Raw genomic sequence first — 24,820 nt, 5'->3', positions numbered from 1 at the left:
AGACCCAACTCAGGAGACACAGCCGGTTCTGGCCTGTAGAAGGACAATGGGCTGCGGGGAGAGGACCCCGGTGACCTTACCAGCCCGTTCCAGCCAGAGGGACCAGAGGAGGGCTGAGAGGAGAGGAGACCCATAGGACCTTGTTTCCCCGGAGAGAAGCCAATGGACAGAGGGGCTTGGGGCTGGGGATATCGGAGGCCCAGCTGGGAAGCAGGGGGCTCGGGGCTGGAGAGAGGGAGCAGGGAGAGCCCCCCTGGATGCAGGGGGACTGGGATGTGCTGGGCTGCGGGAGGCCAGACCTGAGGCCCTGAGAGTTTCCTGTGCTGGGTTCAACGCTCAATAAACCCTCCTATTTTACACTGGCTGAGAGTCGCTCTGGGCTAGAGAACAGGGCGGGGGGCATCAACCCCTTCAGGGGGTGAGGAGGCCTGGGGGGTCCAGAGGGAGGGGACTCCCGGAGGGGGCCCATGGCGAGAGACAGACGTGCTAAGGCTCAGAGAGGTGCGGCTCTGGGAGGTGGAGGGGCTGGACCCCCGAGACGGGCTGTCGCAGTGAAGGGGGCTCCCCCCACAGACCACACGGGGCCAAGAGTGGGCAGAACCTGAGCGTCCGTGACACCAGGCTCCCCCACCTCAGCAGCCCAGCCCTGCTCTGCACTTGGACCTGCTGGCCTCTCCGGGGTCCGCTGGGACAGGGCACTGGGGGCCGGGGGCTGGCAGGGGCTGCAAGTCATCCCTCATCCCTCACTGCCCCGACGCAGCCCCCTGGCCCTCCCCGCCGGCGCCAGCCCAGCCCTGCGTCTGCCACTCGAGGTGCTCGATGCGCAGGGCCAGCTTGAAGGCGCTGGACTCCAGCTCGGCTAGCAGGCGGGCGAACTTGGTCTGCAGGGCATCCAACGCGTCCTCCAGGGCCCCCGTGCGCCGCTCGGCCTCCTGCTGGCGCGCTATCTCCTCCGCCTCGGCGTTCACGTCCAGCTTGTCCATCCCCAGCAGGATCTCCCGGCCCTTGGCCTCCAGCGCGGCCTTGGCACTGGGGAACTCCCCCAGCACCTCCTGCAGGTCCTCCTTGGAGAGGCAGAACAGGTCCGAGTAGCCGATGCTCCGGATGTTGGCCGTGCGCCGGTTCCCCGACTTGTTCCCTGGGGAGACAGGACCTGCTGGGACCAAGACCCCCACTCCCCCCAGGGGTGCAGCCAGGCAAGCCCCCAACATCCTGGCTAGGCCTGGCCCTGGAGCCCCCAACATCCTGAGTGGCCCAGCACGGTCAGGAGTGAGGGGCACTGGCAGAGCTGGTTGGGCTGGAGGCAGGGCTGGGATAATGGGGGGTTGTGGGTCAGGGTAGTGGCAGAGCTGGGGGGAAGCCCACCCCACACTCCAGGAAGGGAGAATGGGTGGGAGCAAGGGGCCAGAGGCAGAGCTATAGGGAGCAGAGGGCTGCAGTCGGGGCAGAAGCAGGGGGCGGGGGGGCAGGAGCCGTGGGCAGGGAGCAGGGCATGGAGCTGCAGGGCAGGCCGGAGCAGGGGGCTGCAGGGTGGGGGCTGGGAGCAGGGCCTGCGGGGCAGGAGCTGTGGGGTGGGAGCAGGGGGCTGCAGGGTGGAGGCTGGGAGCAGGGCCTGCGGGGCGGGAGCTGTGGGGTGGGAGCAGAGCCAGTGGGGTGGGCGAGAGCAGCAGGCAATGGCAGGGAGCAGGGCAGGGAGCTGCTGGGCAGGTCGGAGCAGGGGGCTTCAGGGTGGTTGGCTGGAAGCAGGGCCTGCGGGGTGGCTGGAAACAGCAGGTGGGAGCAGCGGGCGGGGGCAGGGCCTGTGGAGTGGGAGCAGGGGGCTGTGGGGTGGGAGGGAGCAGCGGGCGGAGTCAGGGAGCTGTGGGGCAGGAGCAGGACCTGTGGGGAGGGCGGGAGCAGCAGGCGAGGGCAGGGAGCTGTGGGGCGGGAGCAGGGGGCTGTGGGGTGGGAGGGAGCAGCAGGCGAGGGCAGGGAGCTGTGGGCAGGAGCAGGGGGCTGCGGGGCGGGCGGGAGCAGCAGGCGAGGGCAGGGAGCTGCGGGGCGGGAGCAGGGGCTGCGGGGCGGGCGGGAGCAGCGGGCGGAGGCAGGGAGCTGCGGGGCGGGAGCAGGGCCTGTGGGGCGGGCGGGAGCAACGGGCGAGGGCAGGGAGCTGCGGGGCGGGAGCAGGGCCTGCGGGGCGGGAGCAGGGGCTGCGGGGCGGGCGGGAGCAGCGGGCGAAGGCAGGGAGCTGTGGGGCGGGAGCAGGGCCTGTGGGGCGGGCGGGAGCAACGGGCGAGGGCAGGGAGCTGCGGGGCGGGAGCAGGGCCTGCGGGGCGGGAGCAGGGGCTGCGGGACGGGCGGGAGCAGCGGGCGAGGGCAGGGAGCTGCGAGGCGGGAGCAGGGCCTGCGGGGTGGGAGCAGGGGCTGCGGGGCGGGCGGGAGCAACGGGCGAGGGCAGGGAGCTGCGGGGCGGGAGCAGGGCCTGCGGGGCGGGAGCAGGGGCTGCGGGGCGGGCGGGAGCAGCGGGCGAGGGCAGGGAGCTGCGGGGCGGGCGGCAGCTAGCAGCCGGGCGTTACCCTTGATGTTGATGATGCTGATTTCGCCGAAGTAGAGCCCCTCGCCCAGCATGGCGAAGCGCGTGCGCCCGTCGTCGCCCACCACGGCCAGCTGTCCCTCGCGGATGAAGTACATCTCCCGCCCGATGTCGCCCTTCCGGCACACGTACTCGCCCGGGCTGTAGACCTGGGGCCGCAGCTTGAGCACCAGCTCCTCCAGCAGGCCCCGCTCGCAGGTCTGGAAGAGCTGCACCTTGCGCAGCGTGGCCAGGTGCACGCTCACCGCCACCTCGGCCCGCAGCCGCTCGGGCAGGTGCTGCAGGACCTGCTGCTCGTTGGTTACCTTCTTGTTGAGCTGCAGGTGCTGGTGCCAGCGGGCCACGCGGGTCTCCAGGCGCCGGCCCACGCGCTGCAGCCGCAGGTAGGCCTTCAGCCGCTCGGCGTCGGGGTAGAAGGCGGCCTCGGCCGTGCTCATGCTGGAGATGACGGAGCTCATGCTGCCCATGATGGTGGCGAAGCCCATGACGGCCAGCAGGAAGCCGGCCACCATGAAGAGGAACTCCTCCTGGCGCTGGGGCGGGGGCGTGTCGCCCACGGTGGTCAGCACCAGCGTGGAGAAGTAGAAGCTGTACAGATACTGGCGCAGCGGGCGGGCGAAGCCGGGCTGGCTGTGGTTGGGGTACACCCAGGCGTCCGCCCCATAGCCGATGGCGCCCGAGAGCGCGTAGTAGATGCAGGCATTCCAGTGGATGGTGACGAAGACGTAGAGCATGAGCTTGGCGATGCGGAAGGCGTGGGGGTAGGCCGTGCGCGTCTCCCGCCGGTCCAAGGCCTCGAAGAGGCGCGGCGTGCGCAGGAACCGGTTGGCCCGCACGGCCGGCACGTGCAGCCCCAGCTGCAGGTACAGCAGGTCGGTGGGCAGCACCGAGGCCACGTCCCACGGCACGTGTGCGGAGCGCAGGTAGCGCTGGGAGATCTGGGCCCGGTCCCGCACCAGGATCCCCTGCTCCAGGAACCCTGCGGAGGGAGGGCAGACGGGGCGGGGGGCTGAGCACAGGGCCCCACACCTCTGTCCATGCACCCCAGGGCCAGGACCCCGGGGGAGGGCTCCCAAGGCTGGGATTCCTGGGGCTCCTGGGGGTCAATGTTTGCATCCCAGGCCCCCAGCACTAGCTCTGGCCTTGGCACTGGTTCCTCCCGGGCACGGTGCAGCCCAAGGTGCTGGGCCTGCAGCATCCTGCATGCCGAGAGTGACAGTGTGGCCTGTGCAGACTACAAGTCCCAGCATGCACCACTCTGTGCTCAGCCAGAGCATTGGGGTCTGGGTGTAGCGGTGCCTGCTGGGAACTGCAGTCCCCATGGGAAAGGGAGTAAGGTGATCAGCCAAGGGTGCTGATTCCTGGAGGCCTGGGAAAAGCTGCCAGCATTTCCCCCTGCCCAGCCAGGCCGAGTCTCCAGGTCCCCCTTGGAGTCACTGCCCAGCCAGAGCCCCCCAGCTCCCATGTGTGACGAAGTGGGATTGTTCTTGATGTTTTCTCTGAGTGCTGTGTGGGTGCCTTAGTTTCCCCTATGTATTTCTGAGGTATCTAGGTGGTGGGATAAGGGGGTGTGGTCGATGCAGAGCCCTAGGGGACCAGTGTGATGGTGTCTGCACAGAGAATGGCCGACACCCTGTCTGCTGGCAACTGCTGGCCTGGGCCCCTCCCCTGCAAGGTGCCAGCTGAATGTGCCGGACAACAAAGAGATCAGGTGACAAAGGCCAGAGGTGGGGCTGGAGAGTCTCAGCTGGAGCTGACTGGAGAGACGGGGGAAGGCCCAGAACCTGGGTCTGGCCTCCCTGCTCCCCAAGAGGGACCTGACTAAGGGGTCCTGGTTTCTGTACCTGCAAGCTCTGGTTTGGACTGTGTTCCTCTCGTCTAATTGCTGGAAGTTAGCTAATGTAACGCCAATATTTAAAAAGGGCTCTAGAGGTGATCCCGGCAATTACAGACTGGTAAGTCTAACGTCGGTACAGAGCAAATTAGTTGAAACAATAGTTAAGAATAAAATTGTCAGACACATAGAAGAACATAAACTGTTGAGCAATAGTCAACATGGTTTCTGTAAAGGGAAATCATGTCTCACTAATCTATTAGAGTTCTTTGAAGGGGTCAACAAACATATGGACAAGGGGGATCCAGTGGACATAGTGTACTTAGATTTCCTGAAAGCCTTTGACAAGGTCCCTCACCAAAGGCTCTTACATAAATTAAGCTGTCATGGGATAAAAGGGAAGGTCCTTTCATGGACTGAGAATTGGTTAAAAGACAGGGAACAAAGGGTAGGAATTAATGGTAAATTCTCAGAATGGAGAGGGGTAACTAGTGGGGTTCCCCAAAGGTCAGTCCTCAGACCAATCCTATTCAACTTATTCATAAATGATCTGGAGAAAGGGGTAAACAGTGAGGTGGCCAAGTTTACAGATGATACTAAACTACTCAAGATAGTTAAGACCAAATCAGACTGTGAAGAACTTCAAAAAGATCTCACAAAACTAAGTGATTGGGCAACAAGATGACAAATGAAATTGAATGTGGATAAACGTAAAGTAATGCACATTGGAAAAAATAACCCCAACTATACATACAATATGATGGGGGCTAATTTAGCTACATCGAGTCAGGAAAAAGATCTTAGCGTCATAGTGGATAGTTCTCTGAAGATGTCCACGCAGTGTGCAGAAGTGGTCAAAAAAGCAAACAGGATGTTAGGAATTATTAAAAAGGGGATAGAGAATAAGACTGAGAATATATTATTGCCCTTATATAAATCCATGGTATGCCCACATCTCAAATACTGTGTACAGATGTGGTCTCCTCACCTCAAAAAAGATATTCTAGCACTAGAAAAGGCTCAGAAAACGGCAACGAAAATGATTAGGGGTTTGGAGAGGGTCCCATACGAGGAAAGATTAAAGAGGCTAGGTCTCTTCAGCTTGGAAAAGAGGAGACTAAGGGGGGATATGATAGAGGTATATAAAATCCTGAGTGATGTGGAGAAAGTGGATAAGGAAAAGTTATTTATTTATTCCCATAATACAAGAACTAGGGGTCACCAAATGAAATTAATAGGTAGCAGGTTTAAAACAAATAAAAGGAAGTTCTTCTTCACACAGGGCACAGTCAACTTGTGGAACTCCTTACCTGAGGAGGTTGTGAAGGCTGGGACTATAACAGTGTTTAAAAGGGAACTGGATAAATTCATGGTGGCTAAGTCCATAAATGGCTATTAGCCAGGATGGGTAAAGAATGGTGTCCTTAGCCTCTGTTCATCAGAGGATGGAGATGGACGGCAGGAGAGAGATCACTTGATCACTGCCTGTTAGCTTCACTCCCTCTGGGGCACCTGGGATCGTCCACTGTTGGTAGACAGGATACTGGACTGGAGGGACCTTGGCCTGACCCAGTATGGCCGTTCTTATGTTCTTATGTTAATAAACCTTCTGTTTTCTCAGCTGGCTGAGAGTCCCGGTGAATCACAGGAAGTTCGGGGTGTGACTCCCTCACACTGCGTGACACCATGGATTCCGTTCTGTGCAGGCAGGCGGAGCTGGGGGGCCGGGCGCAGTGGGCAGGGGGCTGGGCATGGCGGGCGGAGGCTGGGAGGGCTGGGGGCTGGGAGGCCAGGCATGGCAGGCAGGGGGTTATGCGGCTGGGGGGCCAGGGGCTGGGTGTGGTGGGCAGGGGCATGGGGGGCCAGGGGCTGGGCTTGGCTTGCAGGGGGCTGGAGGGCCTGGTGCAATGGGTGGTGGGCTGGGGGGCCAGGGGCTGGGCGCAGCTGGCAGGGGGCTGGGCGTGGTAGGCGGGGGCTGGTGGGTGGGGGCTGGGCATGGCGGGCAGGGGCTGGCCGTGGCGGGCAGGGGGCGGGGCCACAGCACTCACCGGTGTGGAAACGCACTGCGATGTCCAGCAGGTAGAGCAGGTCACTCAGGTAATCCAGGCTCAGCCACAGGGCCAGGTGCTGCTGCTGCACCGCGGGGAAGCAGGACCTGCGGGGGAACGAGCCAACGAGTCACCCCTGTGTGACGGTGCCTGCCAGAAGGCTCTATGGTAATATGCTTAGAATGTGTTTTATGCTACGTATGCCACGTAACAGATCTCTGTAAGGGTCATGATCTGCTGAATGGATTAATCCTATTTACATGCATGTGTCGTTTTTGTATTTGATGTTATGAAGGTTGGCTGTGTCCTGGCTTGGTTTCTAAATAACCTTAGTAGAGCATCTGGTCAGGTCCTGGAGAAAGAGATGTTGAAGTTAAGTATCTAATCAAGAGACACTTAAAGGACAATCCACATAAGAAGTCTACCTGAGGACGTTCAAGGCAGCATGTGATCCATGGCTGCTACCTGGTAAGAAACTGTGAGTCCTGCATGGACATGTGACTGGCCCAAGTGACTCCAAAACTCCATCTTGGAGCTGGACTTTGCATGGGAGGGGGTCTCCACCCACAAGAGAAAGTCTATTTAAGCCAGGGGAGACCCCTCCATGGTGGTCTTCAGCTGGCTAAAGAGAGAGCCTCTCCACCCCCAAAGATACCTGAAAGAACCTGGAACAAAGAGGGGTGAGTGATTGCTGGACCCAGGCTAAAAGGAGAGTAGTCTGTGAAAGGGAGCATTCTGCAACTGGTGAGGATCTTATCTGGATTCAGTTGGATTAGACATAGATTTGCGCATTTTATTTTATTTTGCTTGGTGACTTACTTTGTTCTGTCTATTACTACTTGGCACTGCTTAAATCCTACTTTCTGTATTGAACAAAATCACTTTTTACTTATTAATTAACCCAGAGTCTGTATTAATACCTGGGGGGAGGGGCAAACAGCTGTGCATCTCCCTCTATCGGTGTTATAGAGGGCGAACAATTTATGAGTTTACCCTGCATAAGCTTTATACAGGGTAAAACGGATTTATGTGGGTTTAGACCCCATTGGGAGTTGGGCATCTGGGTGCTAAAGACAAGCACACTTCTGTGAGCTGCTGTCAGGTAAACCTGCAGCTTTGGGGCACGTGGTTCAGACCCTGGGTCTGTGTTGGAGCAGACAGATGGACGTGTCTGGCGCAGCAAGACAGGCTGCTGGAGTCCTGAGCTGGCACAGGCACCTCCTTCCCCTCCTAGCATGGACACCCCCCATCCTGCCTGGGGGGCACTTGGCTCATGGACTCGGCTGCAGCTGGGGCAGGCGCCCCAGAGAGGATGGATGCCTGGGCTGGCACTAGGGCTGGGCAGAGCTGGCTTCAGTGCCTGCTGTGCCACCAATGCCCCGTGCTAGGCCCCTGTCCCACCTGCCCTCTAGGGATGGCAGCGCTGTCCTGCTCCTGGGGGCAGGGGGATGCAGGAGGCGCTCGGACCTGTGGTGCCAGCACCAGAGACAGGTAAAGGCCCCCTGACCTGGAGTGGGGGGGAACTGGCACCCCAGGGGGGCCCTAGTGCATCCCCTCAGTCAGCCCGTCCCCCTGAACTCAGCCGGGCCAGTAACACCTCCCCTGCATGTCATTAGCCCCTCTCGGTCCACAGCTGCCCGCCCAGCTCCGGGGTGGAGCTCAGCAGCTGGTAGCCCTGCTCTGGAAGAGGACAGGAAGGAGGACGCTGGGGTGAGGGAGCAGCAGCAGCCAGGACTCCTGGGTACTTGGCAGCCTGAGCACCAGGGGACGACGCTGGAGAGGGATAGCGGATCTGGGGTGCCCCCATCAGTGCCTGATCCCCTGGGCTGAACCCCCAGCCCTGCCCCCACTGCCCACCCAGCGTGTGCCCTAGTCGCCCCCCCAACCCTGCCCCCACCACTTCCAGCCCTGCCCCTTCCTCTCCCACCCCATTCCCCCACCGCTCTAACCCTGCCCATGCCCCCCCCTCCCCCAGCCCATGCCCCCTCCGCTCCCAACCCTGCCCCCACCACAGGGCCGCCCAGAAGATTCAGGGGGCCTGAGGCAAAGCAATTTTAGGGGCCCCTGTAACGTTATGAGTGTAATATCTCATTGAAAGATGACAGGGCCAGAAGGAGTTAATTAACTGACCTGACCCATGGGTGAACCTTAAGGACTGGTTAGGAAGATCTGTAAACGAACAGAGCTTTGAAATGCAGCCGCATTGTTAGAGGTAGAAGGGTAGATGTTTGCTCAGGTCTTGGGATGCCAGCAAACAAGTCTTGTCTATTGCTATAGTTTTAATTCAAAGGTCAAAAAAGGAATATTAACATTTATGATGATACTTGAGTGAAATAGTATTATTCTCTATGTGTCTCTTTGAAGGTTGTGGTAACCTATACTGAACTGTTTAATGGATAAATTACTCTGTGCTAATTGTCAGGATGGTTGGAAGAAGGAGTTTAGCCTATTGTTTTCTCAGGGCAAAAGGCTGCTGGAAATGTATAAGAACCTGGGACATGATCCTGCTTCATCTCAGATCTACTCTGGGTTTCAAGAGGGGGAAACTTTAAGCCACAAGGATTGAGATCCCCAGTCACTGACTGGAGCCACCCTGAATATGGACTTTGGACTATAACCTCTGGACTGTTTCTAAAAGGACTTTTGGCAACTACAAGCTCATCTCTGCTATGTATCTGAACCTCAAGAATTGACTTCAAGTCTGTCTGTATATTGATCTTTTAACCAACTCTCTCTCTCTCTCTTTTCTTTTATAATAAATTTTAGCTTAGTTAATAAGAATTGGCTCTAAGTGTGTAATTTGAGTAAGATCTAAGTTATAATTAGACCTGGGTGTGTTCCTGATCCTTTGGGACTGGAAGAACCTTTTCTTTTATATGATGAGATAAGATTCTCAGTAATCATTATCATATCTGACAGGTGTGTCTGGACGGAGGCCTGAGGCTGGACACTTTAAGGGAACTGCGTTGTTTAAACTTCTGAGTAACCAGAGAGGTGCTATAGAAGCTGTTCTGTGCTGGTTGGTAAATCTAAGTATTGGAATAACCACCAGTGTTTGGGGTCTATCTGCCCCGTTTTGTTTGCAGTTCACCCTAATTGAGTGACCTCAGCTGGCTCCCATGGGCAGCACCGTCACAGCCCCTTCCATAAAAAAAGTTGCAATACTATAGAATACTATATTCTCATGGGAGCCCCTGCGGTGCCTGAGGCAAATTGCCCCATTTGCCCCCTCCCCCCCCGGGGAAGCCCTGGGAAAAATAAACATTTTAAAACCTTCCACATCTCGGCACAAACTCAGTTTTGAGAAAATTTCTTTACAAGGTGTCACTGGTTCTCAGCATCAGCTAGTGCTAAAAGGCACTAAAGCTAATGAAAAGGGTTGGACAAATATTTTCCATCAAAACTTTTTCTGGATCGAAAACTAGGGGTTTTTAAAAAGCAGAAAAAAATCACAGACAATGTCTGCTTTCCTTCCAAATTTGTTGTGTTTTTTTTTAATTGGAAAGCTAAAATTAGTCTGCCAAAACCTGAACATAGTTTGGGGTTTCAGTAGTGCGTGGCCAAATATTTGCTGCTTGCTGTGTTTGTTTAAAGAAACAATAAAAAAAATCTGCTTAAAAAAAATCCAAAACTTTTGGACCACTTCAGCTTGTGACCAAACGCCTGAGCCCATCCAGTCAGAGATTTTTCCAGGTTTTTGATACTCTGCTGGCTTCCTTGACTCATATTTGTCTCCATAACTTTGGGTTCATTTAGGTTAGAACGTAAGAATGGCCATACTGGGTCAAAGCAAGAGTCCATCCAGCCCAGTATCCTGTCTGCCAACAGTGGCCAATGCCAGGTGCCCCAGAGGGAGTGAACCTAACAGGCAATGATCAAGTGTGATGAACTAGGAACGTTCTTAATGTTTTCTCTGAATACTGTGTTGGTGCCTCCGTGTCCCCTAGACAGTTCTTAAGTATCTGGCAGAGCAAAGGGCCAGTGCCCCTGAATGCCTGACACTCTGTCTCCTAGCAACTGATGGCCTGGGCCCCCCCCTCTGCAAAGGTGCCAACTGAAGGTGTTGGAGACAAAGGGATCAGGTGACCTCCTGGCCCGGGAAAGAAGTTGAGCAGAGAGGAGGGGCTGGAGGGGATTGTGAGTCTGGAGCTGCCTGGGGACGAGGAGTGAAGTGCAGATGGTGGGGGGGGATCTGGCTCAGTGACCCCCAGAATGGACCCGGCCGAGGGGTCTGGTTCGCTGTATCTACAAGCTCTGTTTTAGACCCTGTTCCTGTTATCGAATAAACCTCTGTTTTACTGGCTGGCTGAGAGTCATGTGTGACTGCAAGGTGGGGCTGCAGGACCCTCTGGCCCCCCCAGGAGCCAACCTGGGCGGACTCACTGTGGGAAGTGCACGGAGGGGCAGAGGATGCTGAATGCTCCAAGGAGAGACCCAGGAGGTGAAGCTGTGTGAGCTTCTTGCCCCGAACAAGTCTGCTTCAAGGGAGAAGAGGCTCCCCAAAGTCCTGACTGGCTTTGTGGGGAGCAGTTCCAGAGCATCGCCCGGGGACTCTGTGACATCAAGTGATCTCTCTCCTGCCATCCATCTCCACCCTCTGACAAACAGCGGCTAGGGACACCATTCCTTACCCATCTTGGCTAATAGCCATTTATGGACTTAACCTCCATGCATTTATCTGTTTCGTAGAGATTGTGAGGGACCCCATGGAGCCAAACTGGAGACGGTTTGTATAGCTCAGCGGTAGGCAACCTATGGCACGAGTGCCGAAGGCGGCACGCGAGCTGATTTTCAGTGGCACTCACACTGCCCAGGTCCTGGCCACTGGTCCGGGGGGCTCTGCATTTTAATTTAATTCTAAATGAAGCTTCTTAAGTATTTTAAAAACCTTATTTACTTTCCATACAACAATAGTTTAGTTATATAGTATAGACTTATAGAAAGAGACTTCTAAAAACATTAAAATGTATTACTGGCACGTGAAACCTTAAATTAGAATGAACAAATGAAGACTTAGCACAGCACTTCTGAAAGGTTGCCGTCCCCTGGGCTAGCTTATGTACATACTCCACAAACTGAGCATTTGAGCGTGTTCCAGAATCTGGGATGAGGCTATGATGTGAAAACTGAAATGCTCAAAATAGCACATGGATGTGAATGGACACAGGGTGCTAAAATTCAATTAACCCAGGGGGTCTCAAACTGGGGATCAGGACCCCTCAGGGGGATCACGAGGTTATTACTGGGGGTCGTGAGCTGTCAGCCTCCACCTCAAAACCCGCTTTGCCTTCAGCATTTATAATAGTGTTAAATATATTTAAAAAGTGTTTTTAATTTATGGAGGGGGGTTGCACTCAGAGGTTTCCTATGTGAAAGGGGTCACCAGTACAAAAGTTTGAGAGCCACTGAATTAACCCCTCTGGAGCTTCGGGAAATGCAGGGGAGGGATCTCCCTTGGTAGGGTTGGGAAGGAGGTAGGTGGTGTGGGATATTGCTCTTCTCATGCGATCCCTCCCCCACGGAAAAGATAAAAGCTTGGCCCTTGGTGTTAAATAGCCGTCTGCAAGCCTCAAACTGCTGAATGAGCTTTAGGGTAGGGAAGGCTGTGCCTCCCCAAACAGCCTGGCCCTGCCCCCTATTCAACCCCCATCCACCTCCTGCCCCCCGGCTGCCCCCCTCAGACTCCCCAACCCATCCTGCTCCTTGTCCCCTCACTGCCCCCCTGAGACCCCCCCAACCACCACCCCAGGACCCCACTCCCCATCAACCTCCCATGTTCCCTGTCTGCCCCGACCCCTATCCACCCCCCCGAGTCCTGAGAGACCCCCAGAATGACCACGATCCAACCCCCCTTTTCCAGTCCCCTGACCACCCCCCCAACCTCTGTCCTCTCCCTGTCCCCTGACTATCCCTGGGACTCCCTGTCCCTTATCCATCCCCACTGGCCCCAGCCCCCTGCCATGCTGCTTACCCCTGCCTCCCCCCTCTCCCGGCGCCTCAGTGTCCTGCATCCGGGAGCGGACCTGGACAGCGCTGCAGTGGCGTGGCTCCAGCAGGGCCTAAGATCCCGCTGCTTGGCCTGGAGCTCACAACCCCACCCCCTTACCACGCGGCTCCGAGCGGGGAGGAGCTCAGGCCCCGCCCCCTTACCAAGCGGCTCCGAGCGGGGAGGAGCTCAGGCCCCGCCCCCTTACCACGCGGCTCCAAGCGGGGAGGAGCTCAGGCCCCGCCCCCTTACCACGCGGCTCCGAGCGGGGAGGAGCTCAGGCCCCGCCCCCTTACCAAGCGGCTCCGAGCGGGGAGGAGCTCAGGCCCCGCCCCCTTACCACGCGGCTCCGAGCGGGGAGGAGCTCAGGCCCCGCCCCCTTACCACGCGGCTCCGAGCGGGGAGGAGCTCAGGCCCCGCCCCCTTACCAAGCGGCTCCGAGCGTGGAGGAGCTCAGGCCCCGCCCCCTTACCACGCGGCTCCGAGTGGGGAGGAGCTCAGGCTCTGCTGGAGCCACGCTGCTTTAGGTCTGTCTGTGACGTTATTGGTATAAATTGGGACCATACAGAACATGGTTGCAACCAAGGTCCTGTAGTGGCACCAGAACTTATGTAAAGGGGGTCATATAAGGTGTCCAAGACCAGGTTATGGGTTGCTGGTTATGATTATGCTGTCTATATGTCTGTATCATTTTGTAGTTGAAGTTATAAGTATTGGCTGTATACTGTCTGTATTCCAAATTGGTGCTGTAGTTCTGGGTGACACCTCAGACAAGTTGGTGTTAGCTCTGCTTAGCCTGCTTGATGGCCCATCAAGGACCATCAGCTACACAATTGACCCATTGAGAGGAGGCAGATACGCCTTGTAACTCAGCAAAGTATGCAGGGACTTGCCCATGTGACTCCAGGCTCCATTTTGCTGACTTTCCACAGTAAGAACAAAGAAGTGTTCTTACACCTGGAAGTGCCTATATAAGGCTGATGCCTCATCTCCATCTTGTCTTCAATCCTGCTTCCTACCTCTGGAGGGACTTTGCTACAAACTGAAGCTCTGCACAAAGGACTGAATGACCCATCCCAGCGGGGGATGTTCTCCAGAGACTTGATTTGACCCTGCAGTTTACTCCATCACTGCTACAAGCCTGAACTACGAACTTTGCCATCACTGTATGTAATTGATTCCATTTAACCAATTCTAGGTCTCATCTCTATCTTTTTCCCTTTATGAATAAACCTTTAGATTTTAGATTCTAAAAGATTGGCAACAGTGTGATTTGTGGGTAAGATCTGATGTGTATATTGACCTGGGTCTGGGGCTTGGTCCTTTGGGATCGAGAGAACCTTTTTCTTTTACTGGGGTGTTGGTTTTCATAACCATTCATCCCCAGGACAGGTGGCAGTGGTGGTGATACTGGGAGACTGGAGTGTCTAAGGAAATTGCTTGTGTGACTTGTGGTCAGCCGGTGGGGTGAAACCGAAGTCCTTTTTGTCTGGCTGGTTTGGTGCCTTAGAGATGGAAAAACCCCAGCCTAGGGCTGTGACTGCCCTGTCTGAGCAATTAATCCTGAATTGGCACTCACGGATGCGGTTCTGGCGGGACCCAACTGAGAGTGCCAATTCAGGATTAATTGCTCAGACAGGGCAGTCACAGCCTAAGGCTGGGGTTTTTCCACCTCTAAGGCAAACCAAACCAGCCAGACTCAAATGACTTTGGTTTCACCCCACTGGGTAACCACAAGTCACACAAGCAATTTCCTTACATACTCCAGTCTCCCAGTATCACCACCAGTGCCACCCGTCCTGGGGATGAATGGTTATGAAAACCAACACCACAGTAAAAGAAAAAGGTTCTCTTGATCCCAAAGGACCAAGCCCCAGACCCAGGTCAATATACACATCAGATCTTACCCACATATCACGCTGTTGCCAATCCTTTAGAATCTAAAATCTAAAGGTTTATTCATAAAGGGAAAAAGATAGAGATGAGAGCTAGAATTGGTTAAATGGAATCAATTCCATACAGTGATGGCAAAGTTCTTAGTTCAGGCTGGTAGCAGTGATGGAGTAAACTGCAGGGTCAAATCAAGTCTCTGGAGAACATCCCCCTTTGGGATGGTGTCATAAACAGATAAGAAAAGTTAATAGCACAGAAGTACTTTATATCTCCTTGCCTGTAAAGGGTTAACAAGTTCAGTGAGCCTGGCTGTCACCTGACCAGAGGAGCAATCAGGAGGCAGGATACTTTCAAATCTTGAGGGAGGGAAGTTTGTGTGTGTGCTCTTAGTGTTTGGTTGTTGTTCACTCTGGGGGCTCAGAGTGACCCGATGTGCAACCAGGTTTCTCTCCAATCTCTCTGATACAGGCTCTTATAAGGTCAGACTAGTGAGTACTAGGTAGATCAAGCGAGTTAGGCTTATGGTTGTTTTCTTTATTTGCAAATGTGTATTTGGCTGGAAGGATTTTAATTTGTACTTGTATACTTAGGCTGGGAGGGTGTTCCCAGTGTCTATAGCTGAAAGACCCTGTAACATATTCCATCTTAAATTTACAAAGATAATTCTTACTGTTTTTTTTCTTTAATTAAAAGCTTTCCTTGTTTAAGAACCTGATTGGTTTTTTATTCTGGTGAGACCCCAGGGGACGGGGTCTGGATTCACCAGGGAATTGGTGGGGAGAAAGGAGGGAAGGGGGAGAGAGAGGTTAATTTCTCTCCGTGTTAGGATTACTTTCTCTTTCTCAGGGAAAGTCTGGGAGGGGGAGAGAGAAGGAGGGGGGAAGGTGGATTTTCCTCTCTGTTTAAGATTCAAGGAGTTTGAATCACACAGTGATCTTCCAGGGTAACCCAGGGAGGGGAAGCCTGGGAGAGGCAACGGTGCGGGAAAGGGTTTACTTTTCTTGTGTTAAGATCCAGATGGTCTGGGTCTTGGGGGTCTCCGGGCAAGGTTTTAGGGGGACCAGAGTGTACCAGGCACTGGAATTCCTGGTTGGTGGCAGCGCTACAAGTACTAAGCTGGTAATTGAGCTTAGAGGAATTCATGCTGGTACCCATCTTTTGGACGCTAATGTTCAGAGTGGGGAATTATACCATGACATGGTGTGCAGCAGTGGGATGGATAGATAGATAGATAGATAAGATAGAATCCAAAAGCCAGTGAAGTTTTTATTTCTCTCCCTGCTAGCTATCTGCAGGCAGACTGAGAGGTTTGGGTTTAGTAGCAAAAGCCAGTAGGATTTTTTCTCTCTTTTCTCTCTGCTAGCTGTTTTTAAGCAGGAGAGAGGTTTTTAAAAATAAACAAACAGCCAGAAAATTTTTTCCTTTTCTCCTTTCTGGTTGTGCAGGGAGACTGCCTGAAGGCAGAGGCATTAGAGTTTGACAAGGATCTTTGTTAAACAAAGGGACTCCAGTTGTGAGTCACCATACACCAGCAAAACACATTTGCAAATGAATGGTTTTTTTTCTTTCTAACTCTGTCGGGAATAGCTAGGTAGAAGGAGTTTAAAAAAAAAAGACTCTGTTGCTAAGCAACCCGAAGAAGGCAACAGAGAAAGCAGCAGAGGAACAGCAGTTCAGACAATAAACCAGCAGAGGGCACCCCAACACAAGAAAACCGGAACCATGACTTCCAAGGCAAAAATGGAGGCAGAGGCAGAAATCAAAGAAGCAGACCACAGGCGACAAATGGAAAAAAAAAAAAAGAGGTGGAGCTGAAAGAAAGAGAAGAAAAAATCAAACTGGCAGCCCACAAAAGAGAACAAGAAGCAAAAGATGCGGGCCACCAATGAGATATGGAAAAGCAACAAAAACAAAGTGAAGAGAGGGAAAAAGAGAGAAAGCATGAACTGGAATTAGCACAGGCTGGGCAGCATGCTCCAGCCAATCCTAACAACTCTTCGCCAATTATGGTTCCACATCCCAAGAAGTTTCCCACCTACAAGGCAGATGATGACACTGAGGCCTTCTTAGAAAATTTTGAAAGAGCCTGTCTTGGGTACAGCATCTCTGAGGACCAGTACATGATAGAGCTGAGGCCACAGCTCAGTGGACCCTTAGCAGAGGTGGCGGCTGAAATGCCTAAGGAGAAAATGAACGATTATAAACTTTTTCAAACCAAGGCCAGATACAGAATGGGGATAACCCCGGATCATGCCCGTCGGCGGTTCAGAGCCCTAAAATGGAAACCAGATGTGTCTTTCCCCCAACACGCCTACCACATTGCAAAGAATTATGAAGCCTGGATATCAGGAACAAAGGTTAACAATCTGGACGAGCTGCACCTCCTGATACAAATGGAGCAGTTCTTAGATGGTGTTCCTGAGGAAATAGAGAGATACATCCTAGATGGGAAGCCCAAAACGGTAACTGAGGAGGGGGAGACCGGAGCCAGATGGATGGAAGTGGCAGAAAAGAAAAAAGCTACTGTCAAGGGGAGTGACTACCCCAGAGGGCACACCGACCATAAACCCTACAACCGAGGACAGCCCAAGACCCCACCTACAACCCAAGGAAAGCCGCCGACTCCCTATTCTCTCACCTCACCAATCTCCAGTAACCCACCTGGGCCCAGTGACCAGTCAGCTGGGCGATGCTTTAAGTGTAATGAACTGGGACATATCAAGGCCAACTGCCCCAAGAACCCCAACCGAGTGCAGTTCGTTACACCTCCATCACTCCAACGATCCCCAGGCCCAGATGCCTCTCAAATACCCTTGGAGCGAAGGGAAATTTTGAGAGTGGGCGGAAAGAAGGTTACTGCATGGAGAGACACGGGGGCACAAGTGTCAGCTATCCACCAATCCTTAGTGGACCCCAAATTCATCAACTCAAAGGCCCAAGTGACAATTTACCCCTTCATGGCACAAGCTGTAGACCTGCCTACAGCTAAACTGCCTGTCCAGTACAAAGGCTGGTCAGGAATGTGGACATTTGCAGTCTACGACAATTATCCCATCCCCATGCTACTGGGGGAAGACTTGGCCAACCAGGTAAAGTGGGCCAAGAGAGTGGGAATGGTTACATGCAGGCAAGCCAGGCAAGCTTCCACACCCATCCCTGTTTCTGAGCCGTCCACAAGGGCTCCATCAGTGTTACCAGAGACCCAGACAGGGGTGGTGGAACCGGATTCCTTACCAACAACTGCAACAGCTATAGTGCATCCAGTCCCAGAACCGGAACTGGAAAAGCAACCAGCACCAGAACCGTTGCCAGCACTGACGCCAGCGCTTGCAAACCCATCTACAACTCCAACGCCAGAGGGCACCAGCGGGCCTGAACTGGCAGAAGCAGCAGACAACCACACCCAAGAGGCTCAGCCAGAGCATGAAACACCACCTGGTGCACCAGCAGAGAGCGGTTCACCAGCAATGAAAACAACCCCATCACCTACATCGCTTCCCGAGGGACCAAGCCCAAGGCCACTGTCTAAGGAGGAACTAATGTCTCCAGCCTCAACGAAACAGTTCAAGGCTAAGCAGAAAGCAGATAACAGCCTTCAGAAAGTTGGGGCGGCGGCACGGAGCACCCCACCGCCTCTCAGTTCTTCTAACAGATCTCGGTTTGTTATAGAACAAGAACTTTTATATAAGGAGACTCTTTCTGGTGGACACCGGGAAGAATGGCATCCACAAAAACAGTTGGTGGTTCCAACTAGGTACCGGGGGAAGCTCTTAAGCTTAGCCCATGATCATCCCAGTGGCCGTGCTGAGGTGAACAAAACCAAAGACAGATTGGGGAAGTCCTTCCACTGGGAGGGGATGGGCAAGGATGTTGTCAAGTATGTCCGGTCTTGTGAGGTGTGCCAAAAAGTGGGAAAGCCCCAAGACCAGGCCAAGGCCCCTCTCCAGCCACTCCCCATAATAGAGGCCCCATTTCAGCAAGTAGCTGTGGATATTCTGGGTCCTTTCTCAAAAAAGACACCCAGAGGAAAGCAGTACGTACTGACTTTTGTAGACTTTGCTACCCGATGGCCAGAAGCAGTAGCTATAGGCAACACTAGGGCTAAAACTGTGTGCCAGGCCCTAACAGACATTTTTGCCAGGGTAGGTTGGCCCTCCGATATCCTTACGGATTCAGGGACTAATTTCCTGGCAGGGACCATGAAAGAACTGTGGGAAACTCATGGGGTGAATCACTCAGTTGCCACCCCATACCACCATCAAACCAATGGCCTGGTGGAAAGGTTTAATGGAACTTTGGGGGCCATGATACGTAAATTTGTAAATGAGCACTCCAATGACTGGGACCTAGTGTTGCAGCAGTTGCTCTTTGCTTACAGGGCTGTACCACATCCCAGTTTAGGGTTCTCACCGTTTGAGCTTCTTTATGGCCACGAGGTGAAGGGGCCATTGCAGTTGGTGAAGCAGCAATGGGAGGGGTTTACGCCTGTCACGGAGTCACCGGGCGATGCTCTGGAACTGCTCCCCACCAAGCCAGGCAGGACTTTGGGGAGCCTCCTCTCCCTCGGAGCAGACTTGTTCAGGGCAAGAAGCTCACACAGCTTCACCTCCTGGGTCTCTCCTTGGAGCATTCAGCATCCTCTGCCCCTCTGTGCGCTTCCCACAGCGAGCCCGCCCCAGCGGGGTCCTGGGGAAGCCACCGGGTCCTGCACCCCCACTTCGCAGTCAGACAAGACTCTTAGCCAGCCAGTAACACAGAGGTTTATTCGATGACAGGAACAGGGTCTAAAACAGAGCTTGTAGGTACAGAGAACTGGACCCCTCGGCCGGGTCCATTCTGGGGGTCAGTGAGCCAGACCCCCAGGTCTGCCCTTCACCCTTGACCCCAGCCAGCTCCAGAGTAACCACCCCTCCCAGCCCCTCCTCTCTGCTCAGCCCCTTTCCCGGGCCAGGAGGTCACCTGATCCCTTTGTCTCCAACACCTTCAGCTGGCACCTTTGCAGGGGGGGGCCCAGGCCATCAGTTGCTAGGAGACAGAGTGCCAGGCATTTAGGTGCACTGGCCCTTTGCTCTGCCAGATACTTAAGAACTGCCATGGGGACACTGAGGCACCAACACAGTATTCAGAGAAAACATTAAGAACTTTCCCAGTTTGTCACAACGCCTTCTCCAGGAACTAACATTCTGGACTTTGTAAGCAACCTACAAAGCACCCTCCGACACTCTTTAGCCCTTGCTAAAGAAAACCTAAAGGATGCTCAGGAAGAGCAAAAGGCCTGGTATGATAGACATACCAGAGAGCGTTCCTTCAAGGTAGGAGACCAGGTTATGGTCTTAAAGGCGCAACAGGCCCATAAAATGGAAGCATCATGGGAAGGGCCATTCACGGTCCAAGAGCGCCTGGGAACTGTGAACTACCTCATAGCATTTCCCAATTCCTCCCTAAAGCCCCGAGTGTACCACGTTAATTCTCTCAAGCCCTTTTATTCCAGAGACTTACAGGTTTGTCAGTTCACAGCCCAGGGAGCAGATGATGCTGGGTGGCCTGACGGTGTCTACGATAAAGGGAAAAGTAACGGTGGCATGGGAGAGGTAACCCTCTCCACAACCGGGAAAGGTCTGCAGTGGCAACAGATCAAGAAGTTGATGCACTCTCCTGTGAAAGTTCCCTAAAATCAACTGGTTAAAAATTGTCCTTGCAATGTGAAGAATCTTGTAGTTTTACATAATTAGTAGTATAGGTAAAGGTGCATGTGTTTATTGATCTGTTTATTCTAGAGTTCTAGGGAAAAATCACTGCCAGTGTGGTTCCACACTGTCAGCGATTTGGGGGGCGTGTCATAAACAGATAAGAAAAGTTAATAGCACAGAAGTACTTTATATCTCTTTGCCTGGAAAGGGTTAACAAGATCAGTGAGCCTGGCTGTCACCTGAGCAGAGGAGCAGTCAGGGGACAGGATACTTTCAAATCTTGAGGGAGGGAAGTTTGTGTGTGCTGTTAGTGTTTGGTTGTTGTTCACTCTGGGGGCTCAGAGGGATCAGACGTGCAACCAGGTTTCTCTCCAATCTCTCTGATACAGGCTCTTATAAGGTCAGACTAGTGAGTACTAGGTAGATAAGGCGAGTTAGGCTTATGGTTGTTTTCTTTATTTGCAAATATGTATTTGGCTGAAAGGAGTTCAAATTTGTACTTTGCTGGAAGGATTTTAATTTGTACTTGTATACTTAGGCTGGGAGGGTATTCCCAGTGTCTATAGCTGAAAGACCCTGTAACATATTCCATCTTAAATTTACAAAGATAATTTTTACTGTTTTCTCTCTTTAATTAAAAGCTTTTCTTGTTTAAGAACCTGATTGTTTTTTATTCTGGTGAGACCCCAGGGGACTGGGTCTGGATCCACCAGGGAATTGGTGGGGAGAAAGGAGGGAAGGGGGAGAGAGAGGTTAATTTCTCTCTGTGTTAGGATTACTTTCTCTCTCAGGCAGAGTCTGGGAGGGGGAAAGAGAAGGAGGGAGGAAGGTGAATTGTCCTCTCTGTTTTGTGATTCAAGGAGTTTGAATCACACAGTGATCTTCCAGGGGAACCCAGGGAGGGGAAGCCTGGGAGAGGCAACGGTGCGGGAAAGGGTTTACTTTCCTTGTGTTAAGATCCAGAGGGTCTGGGTCTTGGGAGTCCCCGGGCAAGGTTTTGGGGGGACCAGAGTGTACCAGGCACTGGAATTCCTGGTTGGTGGCAGCGCTACAAGTACTAATCTGGTAATTGAGCTTAGAGGAATTCATGCTGGTACCCCATCTTTTGGACGCTAAGGTTCAGAGTGGGGAATTGTACCATGACAGATGGGTCATTCAGTCCTTTGTGTAGAGCTTCAGTTTGTAGCAAAGTCCCTCCAGAGGTAGGAAGCAGGACTGAAGACCAGATGGAGATGAGGCATCAGCCTTATATAGGCACTTCCATGTGTAAGGACACTTCTTTGTTCTTACTGTGGAAAATTACAGCAAAATGGAGTCTGCAGTCACATGGGCCAGTTTCTGCACACCCTGCTGAGTCACAAGGCATATCTGCCTCCTCTCAATGGGTCAGTTGTGTAGCTGATGGTCCTTAATGGGCCATGAAGCAGGCTAAGCAGAGCTAACACCAACTTGTCTGGGGTGTTTCCCAGAACTGCAGCACCAGTTTGAAATACAGACAGTATACAGCCAATACTTATAACTTCAACTACGTAATGATACACACACACAGACAGCATAATCCTAACCAGTAAGTCATAACTTGGTCTTAGACACCTTATATGACCCCCTTTACATAAGACTGGTGCCACTACAGGACCTTGGTTGCAACCATGTTCTATATGGTCCCAGTTTATATCAATAACGTCACACTGTCCAGGGCCGCTCCTGGATGCGGTGGACTGGGGGGTGGGGGAAGGTGGAGGCAGAAATGGAGGTGGAGGCGGGATAATTCTCGTGGGGGCCCCTGTGGGGCCCGGGACCTGGGGCAAATTGCCCCACTTGCCCCCCTCTCTGGGTGGCCTACCCCGCTGCCCCCCAGCCCTGCCCTCGCCGCACCCACCTGCAGATCAGGATGATCCAGTTGTACAGGATGGGAAGCACCATGACACTCAGCCACCAGTAGTGCAGATCCCCGGAGGGGTCCAGGACCCAGGTCCTCGGGGCAGCACTGCTGGGAGACACCTGGGGATTAGTGCCCGGCTCGGACTCTGGGCTCTCCAGGCTCTGGCCCGTATACCCACTGGCTGCCACTAGCAGCAGGGGTCAGTGCGCAGGGCAGGGCAGCAATGGCTCCGTTGCACAGACCCTCCCCAGGCTCTGACCCCACCCCACTCGCGACGCAGAGCCCAGAGGGAAGCGCCAAGCCCTGGATATCCTGGCCCAGGCCCTGCTGCCTCTCCCCAGCGTCCCGTGTGGGGCTGATGCTCCCGGGAGCTGATTCCCCTCCTCTCCCCTGCACCCCCCAGGACCTGCCCCGGGACTGACACTGTCCGAGGCTTACTCGGAACATGCCCCCTCCCCACTCACCCCTCCGCAGGCCCCACACCCGCGCTGGACTGTGCCGTGCTGAGCAGCCCCCGCTTGCCCATCTGCGGCTGGCAGCTCATCCTGGCGCTGGGCAGGGTGAGGTGCCCCTATGAGCCTGGCCCAGATTAGCTGCTCCTCTGGCTTCGGCAGCTCACGCTGGATCTTAGCAACCGAGTTGGGGACTCACGGGGCCCCGCACACCTGAGCACAGAACCTGTGACACTAAAGGCTCCAATCAGGCCAGGTGCCAGGCTGTAATGGCAGCCCCAGGGAGTGGCTGGGAGGAGCAGGCAGGTTAGAACCACAGCAGGGCCCCTGAGGGTGGCATGCCAGGCTGGCAGGGGGACCGCGCCCCCCTTCCCCCCGCCCAGCTAACAGGGCTGACCCTGCCAGGCTGGCTCTCTGAGATGGGGCCTCACTGTGACCACATGGGAATTTTCTGCAATGTGTGCCTCAGTGTCCTCACTGTACCTGGCATTGCTGCCCCATCGGTGCAAAGGGGTTAAATGGCTGCTTGTGGGGCAAGACTTTGGTGTCCTTGCCTGGTGCTAAGGCCTAACTGAGACCAACCTAGCTTGAGAGGGTCTGTGGAGCCAGCGGGACCCCCCCGTCACGGAGTGTGGGGGAGTAGGGCCCAGGCCATCAGTTGCCAACAGACAGGGTGTCGGCCATTCTCTGTGCAGACACCATCACACTGGTCCCGTAGGGCTCTGCAACAACCACACCCCCTTATCCCACCACCTAGATACCTCAGAAATACATAGGGGAAACTGAGGCACCCACACAGTATTCAGAGAAAACATTAAGAACAGTCCCACTTCGTCACACGTGGGAAGGTTTATACGGCCCATGCCCTTTTGCCACCCCAATACCCCTGAGGTTCAAACTCAGAACGAGTCTTCTCCCAGCGCTCTGGTCTGGAGAGCTGTGATTTGGGCTCTCTTGGTTAAGAGCCCTCAGCTTGGCCTTGGCCACCCTCTGACCGGGTGTCTCTGTCCCCAGCAGCTTGTCATCAGCCCCTTGCATTTCATGCAGCTACGCCGGAGGAGATTGTGGCTTTGGGGGGTATCGAGTAAAGTTTTTAAAAATGATTCCCAATCATCATGCACATTTTTTCTGGTAAAATTCTTCCTCCGAGTGTGTGTGTGTGTGTGTGTGTGTGTGTGTGTGTGTGTGAGAGACAGTTTACACAGTAAAGCGCTGCCCAAATAGACCCAACTGCAGCTTTCTAAGGGCCGGCACCATGGCTGGGCATTTCTTCTCCAAGGCTGCATAGTTCTGCTCCCGGGGCAGCAGTTTCTTATGTTGTACTAAAAGTGCGGCACAGGATCTGTTCAGGGGGAATAAGGCAAAGCGTCACATTTATTAGTAATGCAGGTATCAATCCACACTGTATCATATGAATTTATCACATACACACGAGCCATCTTGTTGTTGTTACTATAACCCTTCTGCCCCTCTGAACTGGCAGCAACAAGGGCTGGGTTCTGTATCTGGGGGTTCCGTTTCAATAACGCAATGCAAAACCGGCTTGAGCCCCCACCCAGTGACCTGGGACAATCACATACCACCCCCCCCGGGCGCCTCTAGGAGGCAACACTTCCCCTCTCGCAAGCACGGAGTCTGAGTGTAGCAAAATCCTTTTAATAAAGGAGGGAAACAATGGAAACACCACAAACAGGATTCATAACACAAACCATGAACAAAAGACCCACCAAGTAAGTTTGGCAGTGTCCTTTTCCCCTTTTACCCTCAGGGTCTTAAGTCCAATCACCCCAAAGTCCAACAACCCAAAAGTCTCTTTCCCTGGTCAGTGCTGCCCCAGAGTTCAAAAGTTTATCTGCAGAGTTTTACCCCTCGCACAGCCTGGGTGGAAATGGGGGGGTGACACACAGGGTGTTATGGGGCACCTTACGTGGGCCAGGGCCGACTGCCCCACCTCTCCGTGGAGGTCTGCTGCAGCCTTCACCCGAACGGCTCCGCTCCACCAGCTGTACTGCTCCTCCAGCCGACCCGTGAGTCACTCCAACCGTCCTGTAAACTGCTCCACTCCACCAGCCGTCCCATGAACTGCTCCAGCTGTCCCCACAAACTGCTCCTCTCCACCAGCCGTCCCATGAACTGCTCCAGCTGTCCCCACAAACTGCTCCGCTCCGCTCCGCTCGCTGTTCCATGGGCCACTCCAACCATCCAGCAAACTGCTCCACTCCACCAGCCGTCCCATGAACTGCTCAGCTCTGCCAGCTGCTTAGCGATAGATCTTCAGGCTCCCCCACTAGTTAACACAGCACACTGTGATCTCAGCTTAGTAAGTTTAGTTCTTTTAGTGATTTCAGCTCTTAATAGGGGAACCCCAGTGCTGATGCACCATTGGCTCAACGTGAATTCAGCTCAGCAGCCTCTAGCTAGACTTCTAACAGAATCAAAATTAGCTCTGCTCTTCAAGAGTGG

The 24,820-nt window shown here is 54.1% G+C and overlaps 1 protein-coding gene across 1 annotated transcript; it reads right to left on the bottom strand.

Moving 5' to 3' along the window:
- Window positions 1-743: 743 nt before the first annotated feature.
- Window positions 744-22,449, bottom strand: CNGA4 (cyclic nucleotide gated channel subunit alpha 4). Its single transcript, XM_050940081.1, has 5 exons — window positions 22,370-22,449; window positions 21,903-22,010; window positions 6,455-6,561; window positions 2,556-3,551; window positions 744-1,138 (listed from the first exon to the last, which is right to left on the bottom strand). The coding sequence occupies exons 1-5, from the start codon at window positions 22,447-22,449 to the stop codon at window positions 744-746; spliced, it is 1,686 nt and encodes a 561-aa protein (XP_050796038.1).
- Between the last annotated feature and the right edge of the window lie 2,371 nt (window positions 22,450-24,820).

This window comes from Gopherus flavomarginatus, chromosome 1, assembly GCF_025201925.1.
Source record: "Gopherus flavomarginatus isolate rGopFla2 chromosome 1, rGopFla2.mat.asm, whole genome shotgun sequence".
Classification (NCBI taxonomy): domain Eukaryota; kingdom Metazoa; phylum Chordata; order Testudines; family Testudinidae; genus Gopherus; species Gopherus flavomarginatus.
This window is presented reverse-complemented; position numbering and strand designations above follow the sequence as displayed.